This window comes from Nannospalax galili, unplaced genomic scaffold (assembly GCF_000622305.1).
Source record: "Nannospalax galili isolate Female #2095 unplaced genomic scaffold, S.galili_v1.0 scaffold788, whole genome shotgun sequence".
Lineage (NCBI taxonomy): Eukaryota > Metazoa > Chordata > Mammalia > Rodentia > Spalacidae > Nannospalax > Nannospalax galili.
The window spans coordinates 1742574-1761799 of record NW_008359996.1 but is presented as its reverse complement, the minus strand read 5'-3'; the positions used below and the strand labels follow the sequence as shown (position 1 = coordinate 1761799).

The window sequence follows — 19226 nt, the reverse complement described above, 5'->3', positions numbered from 1 at the left end:
TGCCCTTCAGACATGGCCACAGGCCAGTCCAATAGAGGCAATTCCCCAATTGAGGCTCCCTCAACCCAGGTGTGTCAAGTTGACACTAAAGCTATCCAGCACAGTCTTTTTGAGACAGGATCTCCCTGTAGCCTCAGCTGGCCTGGAGCTCATTATGTAGAGCAGGCTGGCCTTGAACTCTCAGAGATCTGCCTGCCTCTGCCTCCTGAGTGCTGGGATTAAAGGCATGCGCCACCATGCCTGGCTTAGTAAAATATTCTTTTTTTTAAAGTTTATTTTTATTTTATGTGTATGAGTGTATTGCCTGCATGTAGGTAAGTGCACCTGTGTCACGCAATGCCCTCAGAGGACAAAAGAGGCCATCAGATCCCCTGGAACTGGAGTTACAGACAGTTGTTAGTTGCCATGTGGGTGCTGAGATTCGAACCCAGGTATTCTGCAAGAACAACCAGTGTTCTTAACCACTGAGCCATCTCTTCAGCTCTGTAAAATAGTCTTTAAAAAAAGAAGAAAAGGAAAGGAGACAAGAAGAGGAAGAGAGAGAACCAAAAGCTAGGCGTATAACTCAGTGATAGGAACGCCCTGGGTTCCATCCCTAGAACTAGGTTCCATCCCTAGAACTAGGTTAAAAGAAGTGGGTGGGAGCCTGGTTTGGTGGCCCACAAGAGGCTACACAGAGACCCCATCTTTAAAAAACAAAACAAAACTGTGTGGGGCTGACCCACTAAGCATCACTAGGATGAGGAAGATGAGGGAGTTAAAGGAGGTTTTGAGTGAGTCATTTAAATGGACAGATTGCAGATGGACAAGTGGAGTTTTCACAAACTGCACGGTGCAGTGCTGAGGTCAGCGCACCCCTTCCCTCTGGCCACTGCCTCATTACGCTTGGGTTCAGTGGAGCTACTGGCCATACAAATGTACCTCAAAAGCATTTGGGAAAAGCAAAGTTCATGAGATGAGGCTCCAGTGAGGAAAAAAGAGTGACTACAAAATATCAACCTTGAGGGGCTGGAGAGACGGCTCAGCAGTTAAGAGCACTGACTGCTCTTACAGAGGACCCGGGTTCAATTCCCAGCACCCACATGGCAGCTACAAACCATCCTTAACTCCAGTTCCAGAAGAATCCGAAGCCCTCTTCTGACCTCTGCAGCATTGCTGGACGTGGGTGCGCTCACATACATGCAGGCAATACACTCATACACATAAAATAAAAATAATAAACAAAATTTTTTTAATTAATTTTTTTTTTTGGTCTTTTTGAGACAGGGTCTCCCTGTAGCCTCAGCTGTCCTGGAACTCACTATGTAGACCAGGCTGGCCTCGAACTCACAGAGATCTGCTTGCCTCTGCCTCCCGAGTGCTGGGATTAAAGGCATGTGCCACCATGCCCGGCCCAAAATAATAAGTAAAATATTTTTTAAAAAATCAACCTTGCTTAGTGGGGAATCACTGGCATCTTCACAGATGGGAAGAGATGGGAGAGCCTGAACTGCTCTCTAAGCCACACAAGAAATGAGCCTTTGCCTCGGGAGTGGAGACCAGGCAGGCCTGCTACCTACAGATCTGGTCTAAGAGCCAGTGCCCCTTGAGCCTCCACTGGTGTGCCCAAACTGAGCCTATATCCTTCCATGGAATTGGAGGGCAGAGTGAAAAAAGGACATCCCTTGCTCCTAAAGAGCCCAGACCAGAAGCTCAGAGTACCTCCAGATCCTGCTGCCCCTAGGCAGGGTCCCCCTTCCTCCCCAGTCTGACAGCCTCATCTAGGAAGGAACATGTGCACAGGTGCTGGTGCATGCCTGGCACATCTGCTGGTGCTTCCAGGAGGTGGTGCCAAAGGGGAGTCTCCAATGGGAGGCTGGGTAGGCTCTGCCTAGCTGGAGGCTGACTCCTGAACTTTATGGCCAGGCTGGATTTATGGAAGAACCAGTTGAGAGCTGTCGCAGGGTGGTCCTAGAGGGTCTGGTCAGACAGACCCCACATGTGGCACCATCTTCTCATCCCTGGGGTTTAAAAAGCTGGCTGCCAGCCGGGCGTGATAGTGCAAGCCTTTAATCCCAGCACTTGGGAGACAGAGGCAGATGGATCTCTGTGAGTTCAAGGCCTGGTCTACATAGTGATTCCAGAACAGCTGGGGCTACAGGGAGACCCTGTCTCAAAAAGGAAAAAAAAGAAAAGTTGGCTGCCACCAATAGGTCTACCTGACCCAAGAGCTAATGCCCCTTGAGCCTCCACTGGTGTGCCTGGATCCTTCTCCCAAATAATGGCCCTCTGGGTAGCAGCAAAAGGCTTTTGGGTCATAGTCCTACCATTGTGACTTCAGCTTAGTTTACCCCTGCCTGTTTCCTTAGAGACCAGAGTAGTTTCTGGTAACTAGATCAAGATTCGAAAGATATCCTCCCTTCACCATTAGGCCCCCATGTCACCCAGGCTTGAAACAACCGTATTAAATGCCTAAAATTGTCATTTTATTTTACTCATTGTCAGTGCAGGGTTCAGCTAAGGTACAGTGTGACTGCTTCAAAGAGATTGTGGAGTGGGAGGGGCTGGGAAAGACAAACCTTCCTTGGGGCTGACCCCCCCAGTAGACTTTTTTGCTGGTGACTGACCATCAGACCCTAGCCCCAGCAATCCCAGGGCTGTGCTGAACAGGTTGATAGGAGAGGAGCCATCTGTGATCAGGGTGGATTTGAGACCCAGTGACTGAAGAAGTTTCACCTGCAGGAGGTGGGAAGACAGAGTCAGAAGCTGGCAGCTTAGTTCAGCTGTCTTCCTAGGAAGCCAGCCTTCAGAGCAACCTTAGCCAAACTGATTTTTAAGGGCCACCATCAACTTCATTGTGTTGCCCTTCTAGCATTGACTGACTGATGTCTCATCTCGTGACTGTCTACTGTAGCAACTCTAGCTCTGCAGAGTCTACCACAATGTCTAATGCTTGTGCAGCACAGTACTGCTCAAGTGACAGCATGAGGAGGGTTCATTCCCCCCTTTCCACCCTCCAACATTTTCTCAAATGTGTTTGCCTTCCACCTCCTTAGTTCCAAGACTGGTTCCAAGACAAACATCCCCTCTCCTGCCCCCTTCAACTCTCACCTGCATCTCTGGTCCAGCCACAGCCAGGTCCTTGATGGTGTTGGGGCCCAGAGCCTCTGTCATCTGCTTGAACTTCTTTGCCTCCACCTCTGCTAGCTGCTGAGCCTTGCTTACCTCCAGCTGCAGCTGGGCCTGGGCATAGACCAGTTCTAGCTCACGTACTTTCTTTACACGCTCCAGCTCAGCCTCCTGGAAGGAGAAACCAGGCTGGCTTTAGATCATGTGGCCTGGGAACTGTCCAGAAAGTCACCCAGGCCAGCAACCCTGAGGGAAAAGAGATAGAAGGGATTGAGTTACGAACTTTTAGTCAGTAGGGTGCATGTAAATCTCAGGTAGGCCAACTATTTAGCTAGTGACTCATAGGAAGGAACTCCTTAATCCAAGTCTTGGTGTAAAATGTAAGTAACACTTACTTCAAGCATGAAATAAGGTCACACAACAAAGGGGGCAATGCTTGTGTGTTCATCTGTGAAACGGGCATAAAAATTCTCATTTCCAAGTACTCTACCAAGTACACTGCTACAGGGCAGAGAACTTTACAAACCATAAGGAGTCTGAACAGTGTTTTTTGTCAGGTACTTGGTGTCCCATCTGATTTCATGGCCTTTAATGAACAGGCCTCCTTCAGGCCCCAAAGCCATACCCTTCCACTAGCAGCCCCCCAACTCACTGTCTCAATGGCCAATGCCTGTGCCTTTAGCTTGGCCTGCAGCACGGAGCCTTCTCCCTCGATCCGTGCTGCCTCTGCGCGGGACTCAGCCTCTGCCTTGGCATTCCCAGTGCTCTCCACAGCCATGCTGAAGGGGACAGAGGTGGGTAAAGCCCAGGAGGAAAGCCCGCCAGGGATCTGAGTCTTAGTTTTAATTAAAATTTTTTAAAAACTTTCATTACAGCTACGTATTGTATGGGGGGGCACCATGGTGCAAGTGTAGAGGTAGAAGACGATTGCAGAAGTCAGCTTTCTCCTTCTGCCATGTGTCCCAGGGACTGAACTCAGGTAATCAGGCTTGGTGGCAAGCGCTTTTATCCACTGAGCCATCTTGATGAGTCATGATTTTTTTATTTTCTTGCAATGTTGGGGATGGAGCCCAGGGTCTTATGCATGCTAGGCAAGTGCTCTACCACGGAGCCACAATTCTGGGGCTTAGATTTGGCCATGCCACATGCTCTGTCTGTTTCCTGTTCCCTGCTCCATCCAGCAGATTTTCAGACCCCCAGACTGGCCAGTCTTTCCATGCCCAGTTCTTTGTTTTTTGAGACAGGATCTTCCTATAACCCCAGCAACCTGGAACTCACTATGTAGACCAGGTTGGCCTTGATCTCACAGAGATCTCCCAAGTGCTGGAGTGCTGGAATTAAAGGTGTGTGCCACCATGCCAGGCTTCATCTCCAGTGTTTGACCCACCTCATGGCCTCAAGCTCCAAGAGCTCCTTGCGAGCCTTTTCAGCTTCTGACTGGTCCAAGATCTTCTGCCTCTCAAGCCGGCCACGGGCTTCTTGCTCTAGTCGCTGAGCCTCATGCCTGGATGAGAGCAGGGACAGGTGTAGGGCCAGAGCTGAGAAAAGAGCACCTGGACTGACCCTGTCCTCCTCCTGAGCAGGCTGCAAGCAACCCTTGAGTATTCCAGGCCTGAGGAAGGCATGCCTCACGCCCCTGCTTTCACTGGAGGTGCTCTCTAGTGGGACGCAAACAGGCCAGGGTGATTTCAGGGTCAAACACCTGAGAGCTAGCAGCTGTAAGAGAAAGGGAAGGACTCTCCAAGGGAGAGACCTTGGTACTTGGGAGGAGCCTGCCTGGAAAGCGTTCTAGGTGAAGTGAAAGGCCCAAGGTGGGAGCACTATGCACATGAAGAGAACCAGTGGGGCTGAAGCAAGTCCACTAGGATTATCCATTGGAAGGTGCAGGACAGGGAGGCCATATTGGATTCTGGAACACCTGGAAAGCTCTAGAAAGAGTCTCAGCAAAGGGGAAGGCTGGGAGGAATGCCCTCTGACTCACACTTTGAATAGGTCATGCTATATACTGGATGGCAGCAGGCCAGCCATTTGGGGACACCATGTCATTTGGGCTCAGGAACTGGCTGAGATGCCATCCCCACCCCTGCACTACTCACTTGGCTGCTGCCTCCTGGGAGTTGGTGGTGATCTCGATGGCCAGCTGGACGCTGCGCTGGAGGGCATCCCGGGTCCTCTGGTCCACAGGCTCCACTGACTGTACATCCACACTGCTGACCACCAGCCCATTTTGGGGAAAGGTTGCCTGGTTACGGGGCCTGGGCAGGAGTGTGCCATCAGGGCCTGTATCTTCGGACATCTCAAAGCCAAAAACAGCCGTGCGAATGATACGGGCTGAGTTCTTATGGAAGTCGTCGAAGGTAACAGAGGCCACAGCCCCCCGGACACGGGATGCAATGGCCTTGCAGGCATCACCCACAAAATCGGGCACAGAGAAAAGCTTGGCTGTCTCCTCAGGATCATTCCGGTTCTTCAACTCAAAGTGCCTGTGAGCAAAAGAGGCCCAGAATGGGGAAGCTAGTTTCCCACAATCCTTTCTCTAGGCAGGACTTCAACACCTATCCTCTGTGGCTGGGCAGCACCTCCTACAATGGAGATGCTAATTGGTGCCCAGCAAACTCCTAAGAAACTTAACACTTGTTTTCATTTAATCTTCTCAGCCATTCCAGAAGATGGAGATGAGTTTCCTTCCCGGTTTACAGAAGAGGAAATAGAGGTTGAGAGGTGTTAAGTGACTGGCTCAAGGTCACATAGCATATGGCAAGCCAAAACTCTGAATCCAGGCAACATGGCTCTAGAGTCTATGCTCCTAGCTAGCTGTCACCAAGCATGCACTGTCTACATCAGAGTATTGCTGCTTTCAGCCAAGAGATGAGGAACCTTATTCTTCCATGTGACTTACGTAATTCAAATAGCTGCCATTTATACTCACTAGTAATGCAATCATATATGGGTTTTAGTTTTTTAAAATATGCTTGTTTGAGATAGGGTCTCATGTAGGAGACCCAGGCTGGCCTTGAACTCTCTTTCAGCTGAGGCAGGCCCTGAATTCCTGATCCTCCTTCCTTTACTTCCTGTGTTCTGGGAATTACAGGCACCTGCTGGCTTATAAATTTTATTATTATTATTATTAATTATTATTATTATTATTGTGTATATATGTGTGCACAGTGTGGGGAGGGGCATGTGCCACGGTGTGGTGCATGTGGAGGTCAAAGGAAAACTTTGTGGAGTCAGTTCTCTCCCTCTACCTTTATGTGGGCTCTGGAAATCAAACTCAGGTAGCCAGGCTTTGCACAGCAAGTGCTTTTTACCAGCTGAGCCATCTTGCTGGTCCCCTGCTGGCTTTAAAACAAAATTATTTCACAATTTCATTAACTCTATCTATCTATCTATGTATCTATGTATCTATGTATCTATCTATCTATCTATTTTTTTTTTGGTCTTTCTGAGACAGGGTCTCCCTGTAGCCCCAGCTGTCCTGGAACTCATTATGTAGACCAGGCTGGCCTTGAACTCACAGAGATCTTCCTGCCTCTGCCTCTGGAGTGCTGGGACCAGGGTGTGTGCCACCATACCAGGTATCCCCCTCCTATTTCTATGATGAATTTAATGAGGGTTGCTTGCATGAGCAGGGTATGGGGGGGTTACCTGGAGTGCTGGCAACTTGTTATGGGATAACTTGTCGGCACTAAAGAAAAATGACTCCCTCACGCCCAGCACCCCAGCATTTAAAAATTTCATGACTGCCTTTCAGCCATCAGGTAAGCACGATGCTTCTTGTGCAGGTTGCCAGACAGCAAAAAATCACTCACGGTACAGGGCTCAGCAGTGGGCCTCTGAGCATGGGTGCTGGCCACGTGCTCACACTGCCCAGGTCCACTGTTTATGAGCAATTATTCTTTAAAAAATCTTGCAGTAGAGCCAGGCATGGTGGCACAAGCCTGTAGTCCCAGCACTTGGGAGGCAGAGGCAGGCGGATCTCTGGTGAGTTCAAGGCCCGCCTGGTCTACATAGTGAGTTCCAGGACAGCTGGGGCTACAGGGAGACCCTGCTTCAAAAAGACCGAAAAAAAAAAAAAATCTTGCAGTGGTAAGCACATCTGGTGGAGCTGCATAGTATCTTGATTCTGAAGTCCTGGTCCCAGGAGCAAGGCCACACCCTCCCTGGATTTGCTAAACTCCCAGCTCCGGGTCTGTCCTGGCCCCCACTCTGCCTTAGGCCGGTTCCCTCTGCTCCTGGGGCTGCCTGCCCAGTCTTACCAGTTGTAGGCAAGCTGCAGCTGCAGCCTGGCATGGTCAGCCGTTTCGATGGTGATGACGTCAGTGAAGAAGTCAGGTCCCAGCAGCAGGCAGAGTGCGCGACGGGCGTGGGGACGCTTGGGCCGGCCAGCAGAAAGGGACAACACTGTGAACTGCTCCTCTGGATCCAGCGACACTAGCTCGGGCCCGAAGACCACACTGTGGGGAGGTAGAGGTCAGACTCCGGGGCGCTTCCCCTGACCCCCCGCAGCACCTTCCGCTGGCTCACCGAGCTCTCTTCGCTCTGTAGTCGTACACCTGTACCGCTGCATTGTGTGGCACGCGGTAACTGACCAGGCGGGTCTTGTTCCGGGGAGCCGAGGGCTGATGGCTCTTGGCTGGGTCCTTCAGACCTCTGTCTGCCAGCGGGTCGTGGCCCAGGTTGAGCAGCTCCTCCACCCCAGGAGGCAGCTCCTTCTCCCACAGGACTTCATCCTGGGTCAGCATGTAGGTACTTCCGATCACAGCCCGCACCTTGGGGCGGGGGGCAGTGTTACCAGCCAGGGTAAGAGGGTCACCCCGGAGCAGCCCTGAGACTGCAGGAAGTCTGGGCTCACGCCTGGCTGCCCAGACATGGCTGCCCATCTTTTCTTGCACCCTCACCCCTCGTGTTTTAGAGTCCTCATCTATGTATTGGACATGGTGGGAAGGACCACATGGGGGTTAAGGAATGAGGAGCTTTTCACATGTCTAGTTCCAAGAACAGCACTTGGTGTATGTACAGTAAGTGATTGATATTATTTCTAGAATCTTCCTTGCCAGAGCAGCTGAAAGGGTGGCATGGGAACAGATGCAATTGGAGGAAGTACCTAGCAAACATTAATGCCCCCTTGAACCCTGGATTGTTTCAGTATTGCATTCTCAGGGAAAGAGGTTGGAGAGGTGGTCCTCAGTCAAGCCTCAGGTCAAGGTTTGAGGTGAAGCAGCAGGAAGGAGAGTCCACTGGGATGTGGGCAGGGGAAGGAGGTTCTTACTGTTCCTGGACCACACTCCAGTGAGACCCTTCCACTGGAACACATCTGCAGTAGGGCAGAACCCCTGTCCTAAAACCTAGCTCATTCGCTCAGCTGGATATTTAAGACCACTAGGGCAGATGTGCCATGGATGGCTTCACACCTGCCAGCCATCTGCACAGCTGCTATGAATGCTGTTGGGGTCCTTCCTCTACCACTACCCCCACCGCTCCCCTTTAACACCTCTCCCCCAAAGGAAGCCCCTGCTAATGTTGCCCACCCCTTGGCTGATACCTTTCCAGTTTTGACATCTTGCACATAGATGCCCTCATTTTGGTCCAGAGGGATGGCCTGGCGTTCCTCCACTACCTCCACCTTGGCAGATGGCACATACTCCAGGGGTCCACGGATGAGCCAGCGGTCTCCTGCCTGGTGGGAGACTTTCTCCTCTCCTTCCCCCTCCTCCAGGGGCTGCAGGGCCCTCAGCAGCAGTCCCTGCTGCTCTGACAGCACATACACATCCTGGATACCTCGTTCCAGCCTCTCCCCTGGCTGGAGAAAAAATGACTTCTCTCCCTAGTGAAGAAAAGGGGAGGTTAGGAGCTCCCACTCAGGGCTACAACTGAGCCACACTGCCTCAATATACCCTCTGGCTTGCCACCTACTATGTGACCTTGGACCCAGTCTTCTGATGGCATCTCTCCATCCCCAAGCTGTACAGGCTTTTCTTGAAGACAGAAGCCCAAAGCACCTAACTGTAGCACCTTGCTGTGTTATATGGACAAATGTTGTCTGGTCAAAAACACCCCCAAAAGATTTTGTTAAATGTCAAGAGTTGGATCCTCAGGCTAAAACAGTTTAGAATTAACCTAAGCCAGGCATGGTAGCCCTCAGTCTTTAATCCCAGTACTCAGGAAGGCAAAGGCAGGGGATCTCTGTGTGTGCAGTAAATTCCAGGCCAGGTGGGGCTACAGGGAGATCCTGTCTCAACAAAGCAAAACAAACAAACAGCCTAAGCTGGGTTCAGTGCACATGCTTGTGATCTCAGCACTCAGGAGGCTAAGGCAGGATCATCCTGAGTTCAAAGCCAGCCTGGGTAACAAACTGAGAGCCTTGCTACAAAAGTTGAAAACAAAACAAACAAGCCCAAAACAAAACAGTCACATCAAATACATTTAACCCATTTCTCTTCATTTCTCCCAGGCTTTAATTGAGATGGTATAATTTGAGGGTTGGCAAACTCTGGTCTTTAGGCCAAATTTGGCCTGTGGCATATATTATTATTTTTTTTTTTTTCCAGATGGGATCTTGGCATGTTGCCCAGGTTAGCTTTGAATTCCTGGGCTCAAATTAATACTCACTCCTGCCTCAGCCTCTTGAGTAGCCAGTACATACTTGGCTTACTTTTTTCTTTTTTTTTTGGTCTTGAACCACAGAGATCTGCCTGCCTCTGCCTCCTGAGTGCTGAGACTAAAGGCATGCGCCACCACACCCAGCAAAGCTTACTTTTTTTTAAGACAAGATCTTGCTATATAGCACAGGTTGGCCTCAAATTCACAGTTGTCCTGCCTCCTGAGTGCTGGGATTACAAGTGTGTGCCACATCTAGCTCAGTTTACATTTTAAATATAAATACAGACATCTCTCTGTATCTATGGATAATGGGTTCTAGAACCCTATCTATCACAAAACTCAAAATCTATGGATGCTTAAGTCTCTTATGGAAATGGTGCAGTATCTGCATATGGCCTACACATCCTCCTGTGGGCTTTAAACCATCCACACATTACTGGTAACATATAATACTATGTAAATGTTGTATCAGGAAAAAATGATAAAAAATCTACACATGTTCAGTACAGATGCAATTTTTTTTCCTCAAAAAAATTATTTTTGAGAAAGGGCCTTAGTTGTCCTGGAACTTGCTATGTAGACCTGGAACTCATAGACATCCTCCTGCCTCTGTCTCCCAAACACTAGGATTAAAGGCATGTTCCATCACACCTGACCCTCTCAAATATTTTGTGGCTAAAGAGTGCTATGTTTGTGTATGTGTATATGTTATGCAGGTACATGTGTGTGTACACAGGTACGTGTGCATGTGAATGTACATGTATGTGAAGACCAGAGGTCAACCTTCGATGTCATTCTTTGGAAGCCATCCACGTTTTTCTTAATTTCATTTTTTATTTTTATTTTTGTGTGTGTGTGTGAGTGTGTGTGTATGTACATGCGTGCACATGTGTAGAGGTCAGGGGTAACTTGCATAACTTGCAGCAGTCAATTTTCTCCTTCTACCACATGGATCCCATGGATTAAACTCAGGTCATACAGGGTATGGTTGCATACTCCTTTAATCCCAGCACTTGGGAGACAGAGACAGGCGGATCTCTGTGAGTTCAAGGCCAACCTGGTCTACACAGTGAGTTCTAGGCCAGCTGGGGCTACAGGGAGACTCTGTCTCAAAAAGGCAAAAAACAAAAACAAAAACATAAAAAACCTCAGGTCATGAGACTTGGCGGCAAGTGCCTTTACTCCCTGAGCCATCTTGCCAGCTCTACCTTGTTTTTTGAGACAGAGTCAAAAATCTTTAGGACCTGGGGTTCACTAGGACCTAAGGCTCAACGATCACTGGCTGGGCAGTAAGCATCAGAGATCCTAGTGGCTCTGCCCCCTAGCACTGGGATAACAAGGACTCACCACCACCCACACGCAGCTTCTTCATATGGGTTCTGGGGATTGAACGCAGGTCTTCCTGCTTGCCCAGAAAGCTCTTTTACCAACTGAACTATTTCCTCAGCTCCTGACTGTGTTTTCATTGAGATACAATTCACAAATTTTACCTGCTGAGAGTATATAATATAGTTGTTTTAGTAGACTCAGACTCACCCAACCATCATGACTACGTCAATCTAGAATATTTTTATCACTTTGGAAACAAATCTGTGCCTCATAGCAGCTACCATCGATCCCTACCTATCCACCAACCAGCAGTATTCGTCCTGAGCCTCTGGATTTACGTATTCTGGACCTTTCAAACAAATGAAATTAGACAGTATGTGGCCTTGTGTGTCTGGCTTCTTTCTCTCAGCTGACGTTTTCAGTCTTGTCTGTCATAGTATATAGAAGTACTTCATTTCTTTTAATAGCTGAATGATATTCCATTATATGGATATGCCACTTGTTTTTTTCAAATCCATCTTTGGGCTGTTTTGCTTTAACTTTCCCTGCCTCCCCCCAACTATTTTTTATTGAATTTTTTTGTACATTTCATACAATACATCTTAATTACATTTGGACCCCCTCCCCTATCTGCACTCCCCCCCCCACAACCCCTGCCAGATTTCCTGCATTCTGTCATATATGTGAAGGCCTATTGAGTCAAGTTTGTATCCCCAGATGTCCCTCAGTTTGAGTTCATCTTTCTTTCTTTCTTTTTTTGACTTTTTGAGACAGGGTCTCCCTGTAGCCCCAGCTGGTCTGGAACTCACTATGTAGACCAGGCTAGCCTTGAACTCACAGAGACCTGCCTGCCTCTGCCTCCGGAGTGCTGGGCTTAAAGCCGTGCTTTTTTTTTTTTTTTTTTTTTAAGACAGGGTCTCACAGTGATCATCCTGGCTTGCCTGGAACTTGCTATGTAGACCAGGCCTGCCTCAAACTTAGATCCCCATCTGTGCCTCCAGAGCACTGGAATTACAGGCGTGTGCCACCACAAACCCCCTTCCCCAAGCTCCCTAGTGCTGGGATTAGATGTGCACTGCCACACCTAGTTTATGCCTCCTATTTTGTAAGTAAAATATCCCAGGAACACAGTGGCCTGCTTCCACGTTGTCTCTGCTGGGCTGATGACAATAGCTGAGTTGAATAAGTTCAGCAGAAGCCTCATTTCACACAAACCTAAACTATCTAGTCCCCACGCTGGCAGAGGCAACTTGCTGATCCCTGGTATTTCTACATGTAGCTCTCATGGGAGGGCAGGGGATGAGAAGGCCATGATATTTGTTTTATGTAAGATGTAGAACACAAAGGAGTGAGTCTCAGGGTGTCCAGGCATAGACAGAAGGGATGCTTTCCCAGAAGCAGCAGCAGGCAATGTGCCAGGAATATACACCCGTGTGTGCAAAGGCACTGAAGGTGTTTCTAAAATGTGTGTGTTGTGTGGAAGGAGTGAAGGGAAGGGAGCGGGTCCGAGGGCCTGCTGCCACTCAAGGGTGTTGATCCTCACAGACTCTGGGGAGGAAAATAGCTCACCTTGACAACACGCTTTTGTCCCAGTTGGTTCTTGCCATCTGGTCCCATTGGGTCAAGGATGACACAGTAGTGTCGTGGGCCCAGAGTGGTAATGGGTACCACTCCTAGCACTTCTTCATGTACATCTGGTACGTGGGCTGCTGTGTCCCGCACTGTCACCAGCCATTCTTCCCCCGTGTGGTGGGTCACTCCTCGCAAGTCCTGGAAGTTCTGCCGAGCCCGGAGGTGCAGGGCGGTCTACAGGAGGAGACACTGGGTGTTTGGGGAGGCCTCTCTCCAATGCCCCCATCCCAATGGCCACTGACTATTCTGTAACAATGTCTACCAACCTTGGAGGACTTAAAGTTTTATTTTTTATTTATTTTATTTGAATGAATGTTTTGCTTGTAATATAAGTAAGTGTACCTACATATATGTTGTGCAATGTCCATGGAGGCCAGAAAAGCAAGTCGGATCCCTTGGAACTGGAGTTACAGATGGTTAGCCACCATGTGGGTGCTAGGAACCGAACCCGAATTCAAGTCCTCTGCAAGAGCAGCCAGTGCTCTTAACTGCTGAACCATCTCTCCAGACCCCTGGAAGATTTTTTAACCCTTTCAGATGTTCCAGGATTCTTAAACAATCTTATCTGGTTTTTTTTTTTTTTTTTTTTTTTGGTCTTTTTGAGACAGGGTCTCCCTGTAGCCCCAGCTGTCCTGGAACTCACTATGTAGACCAGGCTGGCCTTGAACTCACAGAGATCTGCCTGCCTCTGCCTCCCGAGTGCTGGAATTAAAGGTATGCGCCACCACGCCCGGCTCTTTTTTTATTTATTTTTATGTGTATGTGTACACTGCCTGCATGCGTGTAAGAGCACCCAAGTTGTGCATTGCCTGCAGAAGTCAGAAGAAGATGTTGGATTCCCCTGAAACTGGAGTTACAGACAGTAACTCAGAGTTACTAGTGGCCACGTGCATGCTGGGAATTGAACCTGTGTTGTCTACAAGAGCTTTTAGTGCTAGCCATCTCTCTAGACACTGATATCTGTTTTCTTAGTGACCACAGAAATGCTGTTCCTCTTTCCTCTAGAGCTGCCTACCACTCTGAGAACTACCTAGCCAGGGTTCCCTAATCCATCGCCCAGAGCACAAACCTTTTCTGTGAGGATCACAGCATCCACCAAATCCAGCACCTCTTCAAACACTGCTGGGAGATAGGCACCCACTGAACGGACCAGCCATTCCTCACCTGGGCATGAGCAGGAGGGAAGAGTCAAGGGCCACATGCCTTCTACAAACACCTCTGTGCACAGCCCAGAAAACAGAGAACAGCAAAGAAACACCACTGTCCCCTGAGTCAAGCGCCTGGCAAGGTCCCTGCAGTCATTCCTCTCTATGAGGCCAGAGGAAACCTAACCCATGCCCCACAAGAATTTAAGACCTTCTAGAGGGTGGGCATGGTGGCACATGCCCATAATTCTAGCACTCAGGAGACTGAGGTGGGAGGATTTCAAGTTCTAGGCCAGCCTGGGCTACATAGGGAGACCCTGTCTCAAAAGACAATAACAACAAAAGCCCTTCTGGAATGCCAAGTTATTGTAGTTATATCTTGCTATGCCATATCTAAGCACCAAATTCCAATGTTTTTCCTTCTAACAATGGGTGACAGAAGGGTCTCTATTACAATAGTGAATGTTTGTTTACTGGAGCAGCCAGAGTGTCCAGCAGCAAGTCACAGCACACCCTGTCGGACCATATACCCTAGGCAAGTAACTTGAGTGCTGTGCCTCAGTCTTGCCACATGGAAAATCGGTAGAATCTTGCATTGTTAAAGGACTGAGACACCACCTGTCATTTTGAACCAGCCACATCTGACAAGAGTGGAAGCCCCATTTGTTCAATATATTTGAACATTTCACCTTTTCATCTAGAACCAGGCAAGACATGGCCACTGCCCACAGCTCATGATGAGGAGTAGGGGAGGGCAAGATGATGCAGGCAAGATAATGTGCCTGCAGGGCCAAGGCCAGGGTGGGGCTAGTGTGGAAATGCACCCACTGTAAGAAGCAGCAGGCAGACCTCAACAGCTCACAAGAGGCACCAGGGGAAGCTGGGCATGATGATGCACTGTAATCCGAGCACTCAGGAGGCTGAGGCAGAAGGACTGCTATGACTTTGCAGCTTTCCTGGGCTACGTGAACAGTACCTGGCTGTCAGGGACACATAACAAGACCCTGTCTCAAACAAAAAAACCCAAAGAGACAGACAGGTAGACAGACCAGAGAATCCATAGTGGTGGCACATGCATATTTGGCAGGGTGAGACAGGAGGAGTGCCACAAGTCATGCTGGCAATCCTAGCATTCAGGAGGATAAGGCTGGAGAACTGCAGTGAGACTTTGCCCAGGCTTCAAAAGGCTTCTACTTTCCCTGCAGGCAAGGCTCTTCCTGCCCATTCACCAGCAGTGCCCCTAGTTAACCCTACCTGTCACTCTCTCCTTGCCATCCCGGTCCCAGCATTCCTTGCGTGCCCTTAGCCGCAGGGCCTGGTTCTGTTTGATGATTGTGGCTTGAATGATTTCCATGACTTCCACTTCCTTCTGGGGGATGTATGTACCTGGAGAGGTAGGAGGAAGCCAATGTCGATAGAGATGTTTAGGTAGTGAGGGGAAGCAGGAAGCCTTGGCCCAGACACAGCCCATGGGATGGAGACAGAACTCACCAGGTCCCTCAAATAGCCACTCGTCTCCTGCCAGTACCTTGTCTCCATTCTTATCCTCAAAGTCCAGCAGGGCCTTAAGATGCAGGGCAGTGTTGGGCAGAACCACTTGCAGTGGGGTATTATCCTACAGGGAAAGACGGGGCATAGAGTGTTTGAGGCTGTGACCAGGGCTCAAACATGATGCTTGGAGATCAGAGCCCACAGCATCAATTTTGGGGTGGGGTGCAGTGCTAGGAATCAAATCCAGGGCCTTATGTATACCGAGCAAATATTCTACCACTGAGCCACACATGCAGCCCCAAATAAAAACTTGTCTACAAATAAAACCCTGGCGGCATGTACAAAGTGGGAGGCCTGAAGAACTAAGGGATGAGGAGCCAAGAGCATGATGTCCTCCACAGAAAGTGCCCAGGAGTTGTTCAGAGCCAATAGCAACTAAGAACAAGACTGGGTAGAGGACTTGGCAGGAAAAACATCCAGAAATCTCAGCAGTGACTGTTCCCAGACTGGTGTGCACTGATGCACTCTAGAAAGTCTTCAAGGGCCGGGCATGGTGGCACACACCTTTAATTCCAGCACTTGGGAGGCAGAAGCAGGCGATCCCTGTGAGTTCGAGGCCAGCCTGGTCTACATAGCAAGTTCCAGGTCATCTGGGGCTATAGGGAGACCCTGTCTCAAAAAGACCAAAAACTAACTAACTAAATAAATAAAAAATAAAATAAATATTTGAAGGGATTAAAAAAAGAATCCTTGTTTTTTTAAAAACAGAACCAAACCAAAATAATCAATAACCAAAAAAAAAAAAAAAGTCAAGACCAAATCATTGTCAAAGTCAAGGTCATTACGGAGGAGGAGACCATATCAGAAAATGTCTCTCAGTCCATCAGCAACAACCACAACCCTCAGAGAAGACAGACATCATGAAAGCGAGTAAATGTTGACTGTAGCCCTCCTGGTCTGGGAGTACTTAGGGTTCCCAGCCTTCCAGGTCTGGGAGAGATAAAGAGGGTGAACCAACTTGGGGAGTCTGCAGGGAAACCTCAGGTTAAAGTGAGGCCAGGATGGGAAAGCTTCATTTCTCAGGCTACAGAGCTCAAAATATGTGTTCTCAATTACCTACGTCCATCACTCCCCACCCAGAGGCTGATTCAGATGGTCTGAGATAAGACAAGGGTGTAGATAGTTTTTTAGAAAAAAAAAAAACAACTTTCATTTTGCCAGTTTCAGATTGACAGAAAAGTTGCAAGAATAGTTCAAAGAACTCCTATGCACTTTTCTTTCTTTTTCTTTTTTTAAGACAGGGTCAGTTTTACTATGTAGCCCTGGATGACCTAGAACTTGCCATGTAGACCTGGTTGGCTCAAACTCATGAGAGATTCTCTGCCTAAGTAAGTACTGGGATTAAAGGTGTATGTGCCCATGCCCAGTTCCTATGAACTGTTTAGACTCCAGATTCACAGAGATCTGCCTTCCTCTGCTTCCCAAGTGCTAGGATTAACGAATTAACGATGTGCACCACACCTGGCAAGGATTACTATTTTATCATTCCTCATTAGTTCTAGTTTTTTTGTCTTTTTTGAGACAGGGTCTCCCTGTAGCCCTAGCAGGCCTGGAATTCACTATATAGACCAAGCTGGCCTTGAACTCACAGACATCCACCTGCCTCTGCCTCACGAGAGCTGGGATCAAAGTCACGTGCCACCATGCCTGGCTTATTTCTAGCTTTAATAAAATTTTTATTTTATTTATTATTACTCTGTATGTGTTCATGTGTTTCTTTTTTAATATTTTATTATTTTTATTTTATGTGTACAAGTGTATTGCCTGCATGTATGTGAGTGCACCCATGTTATGCAATGCCACGGAGGTCAGAAGAGGGCTGCGGATTCCCCTGGAACTGGAGTTAAGGACGGTTTGTAGCCTCCATGTGGGTGCTGGGAATCGAACCTGGGTCCTCTGCAAGAGCAGTCAGTGCTCTTAACCATTGAGCCATCTCTCCAGCCCCTGTGTGTTTCTTTTTAAAAATATTTTATTATTTTTAAAAATTTTATGTGTATGCATGTATTGCCTGCATGTAGGTAAGTGCACCCATGTGATGCAATGCTTATAGAGGTCAGAAGAGGCTGTTGGATTCCCTGGAACTGGAGTTACGGACAGTTGTTAGCTGCCATGTGGGTGCTGGGATTGGAACTTGGTTCTTCTGCAAGGACATGCAATGTTCTTAACCACTGAGCCATCTCTCCAGCCCCAGGTGTGTTTGTGTGTTTTTATGTGGGTGAGTACAGACCTGTGTGTACCATGGTACACATGTGGAATCAGAGAACAACTTTTCAGGAGTCAGTTCTCTTTCCTCCATGGTCTCAGAGAGTTTGAACCCAGGCGGTCAGTGTTCTGCAGCACCTGCTGCACCACTGACCCCCTCATTATTTCTCTCTAAGTGCCCATCTCCCCAACTGTGTGCATCTCAGGGAACACAAATGTCTGAGAGTTCCCAGAGTCACGATGTCAGGTACTCAAGAGCAAGAAGTGCTGATCAAGAGTCGTAGGTTTAGAAGACTTGTAGAACACTTGTCTAGCATGCACAAGACCCTGAGTTCTAGCCCCAGCACTGTAAAAAACAAAAAGGAAAAACATCAAAGAAAAGTGAGCTGTTGAGATGGGGCGGTAGATAAAGCCATTTGCTACCAGGCCTGATAACCTGAGTTAACCCCACATGGTAGAAGGAAAGAGCTGACTCCTGCAAGTTGTCCTATGACCTCTACAAACTCCATGGCACACATGCATTCCTCTCCCTAAATAAGAAAGTAAATAAAATACAATAAGAATCTCAAAAGCACTGTTTAGTAGAGGAACTCAAGAGTTTAAAAGTACAGAATACCAAGCAGGCGAAAGTGGAACTATCAAGGAAATGCAAGCAGGGATCCCTTGCTTGGCGGCCCAGGGTTTGAGCGTGACATGAGCTGGGTCTGGCTGTTATGGCTTCTGGTCTACCCAGGCAACAGTCAAGGCCTCTGGACCTGGATCTTGTCTTATCTGTCCTTGCTCTGCCACAGAATGTGACTGTTGCAGTGAATGAAGTGTTTGTACTTGGCATGACTCACGTAGTAGACCTGGCTGGAAGCTCTCGCAGGCTCTGGAACCTGAGAGACTAGATAGTGTAACAGGAGTCTCAAAAGAGGAGCAAGGCTATGTGATGTGTGTGAAGAATGGTAGATGGGAAGATGAGTGGAGGGGCAATGAGTCAATTCTGTCTCCAGTGAGAATCAGCAAATCTCTCTCCCCAGCCCTTCCTACAGGCTTTTGTCTTCCCACCAGGAAACAGTACAGAGCCCTAGGACCAGGCAACAGGACTGACAGAGTTGGGTGCAGGGGGAGTAAGGCAGGTACCTTTTCCAGCACCTCCCCTGGATACAGGGGGAAGGGATCCTGGGCGAGCCGGATCTCCTGGTCAGCATGGCGAAGCCTGACTTGCCCTGTGATGTCAAATAGCACTGAGTTCTGGGCATCCCGGCTCACAGGGTTGGTCACTATGCAGTAGTGACGTGGGGGCACTGTCACCATGCGCACAGGTGCAAATAGTACTCTGTGGGAGAGTAAGAAGGGGTGTGAGGACCCAGGCCCCCACTCCAAAAGAGGCAGTGAATGCAACAGAAACCTGCTAGCCAGCAGATGAGGCCACTCTGGCTTGGGAACTGGGAAGAGGAGGTGGCTCCTGCCAGCTAGGCCCTTAGCCAGGACAGCTCTAGACCAACCTCTCATTGTCCTGCCGGATGTAGGTCTTTGGCCCAACCTCCACACGGGACACATTGCTGTTCTGGTCCAGCACATGGATATAGTGGTATGGGGGTATCCGGATGATGGCCTCCTCAGTTGCCATGGTGAATCCCAAGCCCTGTGGGAACCTGAAAGACAGGTGGG

At 48.7% G+C, this 19226-nt stretch overlaps 1 protein-coding gene across 3 annotated transcripts in view; it reads right to left on the bottom strand.

Moving 5' to 3' along the window:
- Window positions 1–2448: 2448 nt before the first annotated feature.
- Mvp (major vault protein) overlaps window positions 2449–19226 on the bottom strand; it is a 28801-nt gene continuing 12023 nt past the window's right edge. For 2 of the 3 annotated variants that reach the window (XM_008823869.2, XM_008823867.2), the window contains 14 exons: window positions 19061–19210; window positions 18696–18891; window positions 15309–15432; window positions 15072–15203; window positions 13742–13836; window positions 12610–12846; window positions 8654–8935; window positions 7636–7880; window positions 7368–7565; window positions 5205–5591; window positions 4496–4612; window positions 3761–3887; window positions 3091–3279; window positions 2449–2715 (listed from right to left, as the gene is read on the bottom strand). In XM_008823869.2, the coding sequence (XP_008822091.1) occupies window positions 2518–2715; window positions 3091–3279; window positions 3761–3887; window positions 4496–4612; window positions 5205–5591; window positions 7368–7565; window positions 7636–7880; window positions 8654–8935; window positions 12610–12846; window positions 13742–13836; window positions 15072–15203; window positions 15309–15432; window positions 18696–18891; window positions 19061–19185 (2652 nt within the window). In that variant the 5' untranslated portion in view covers window positions 19186–19210 and the 3' untranslated portion in view covers window positions 2449–2517. Of the gene's footprint in view, window positions 2716–3090; window positions 3280–3760; window positions 3888–4495; window positions 4613–5204; window positions 5592–7367; window positions 7566–7635; window positions 7881–8653; window positions 8936–12609; window positions 12847–13741; window positions 13837–15071; window positions 15204–15308; window positions 15433–18695; window positions 18892–19060; window positions 19211–19226 lie in introns of those variants that run through there. The other variant, XM_029559058.1, reaches the window with a different exon arrangement.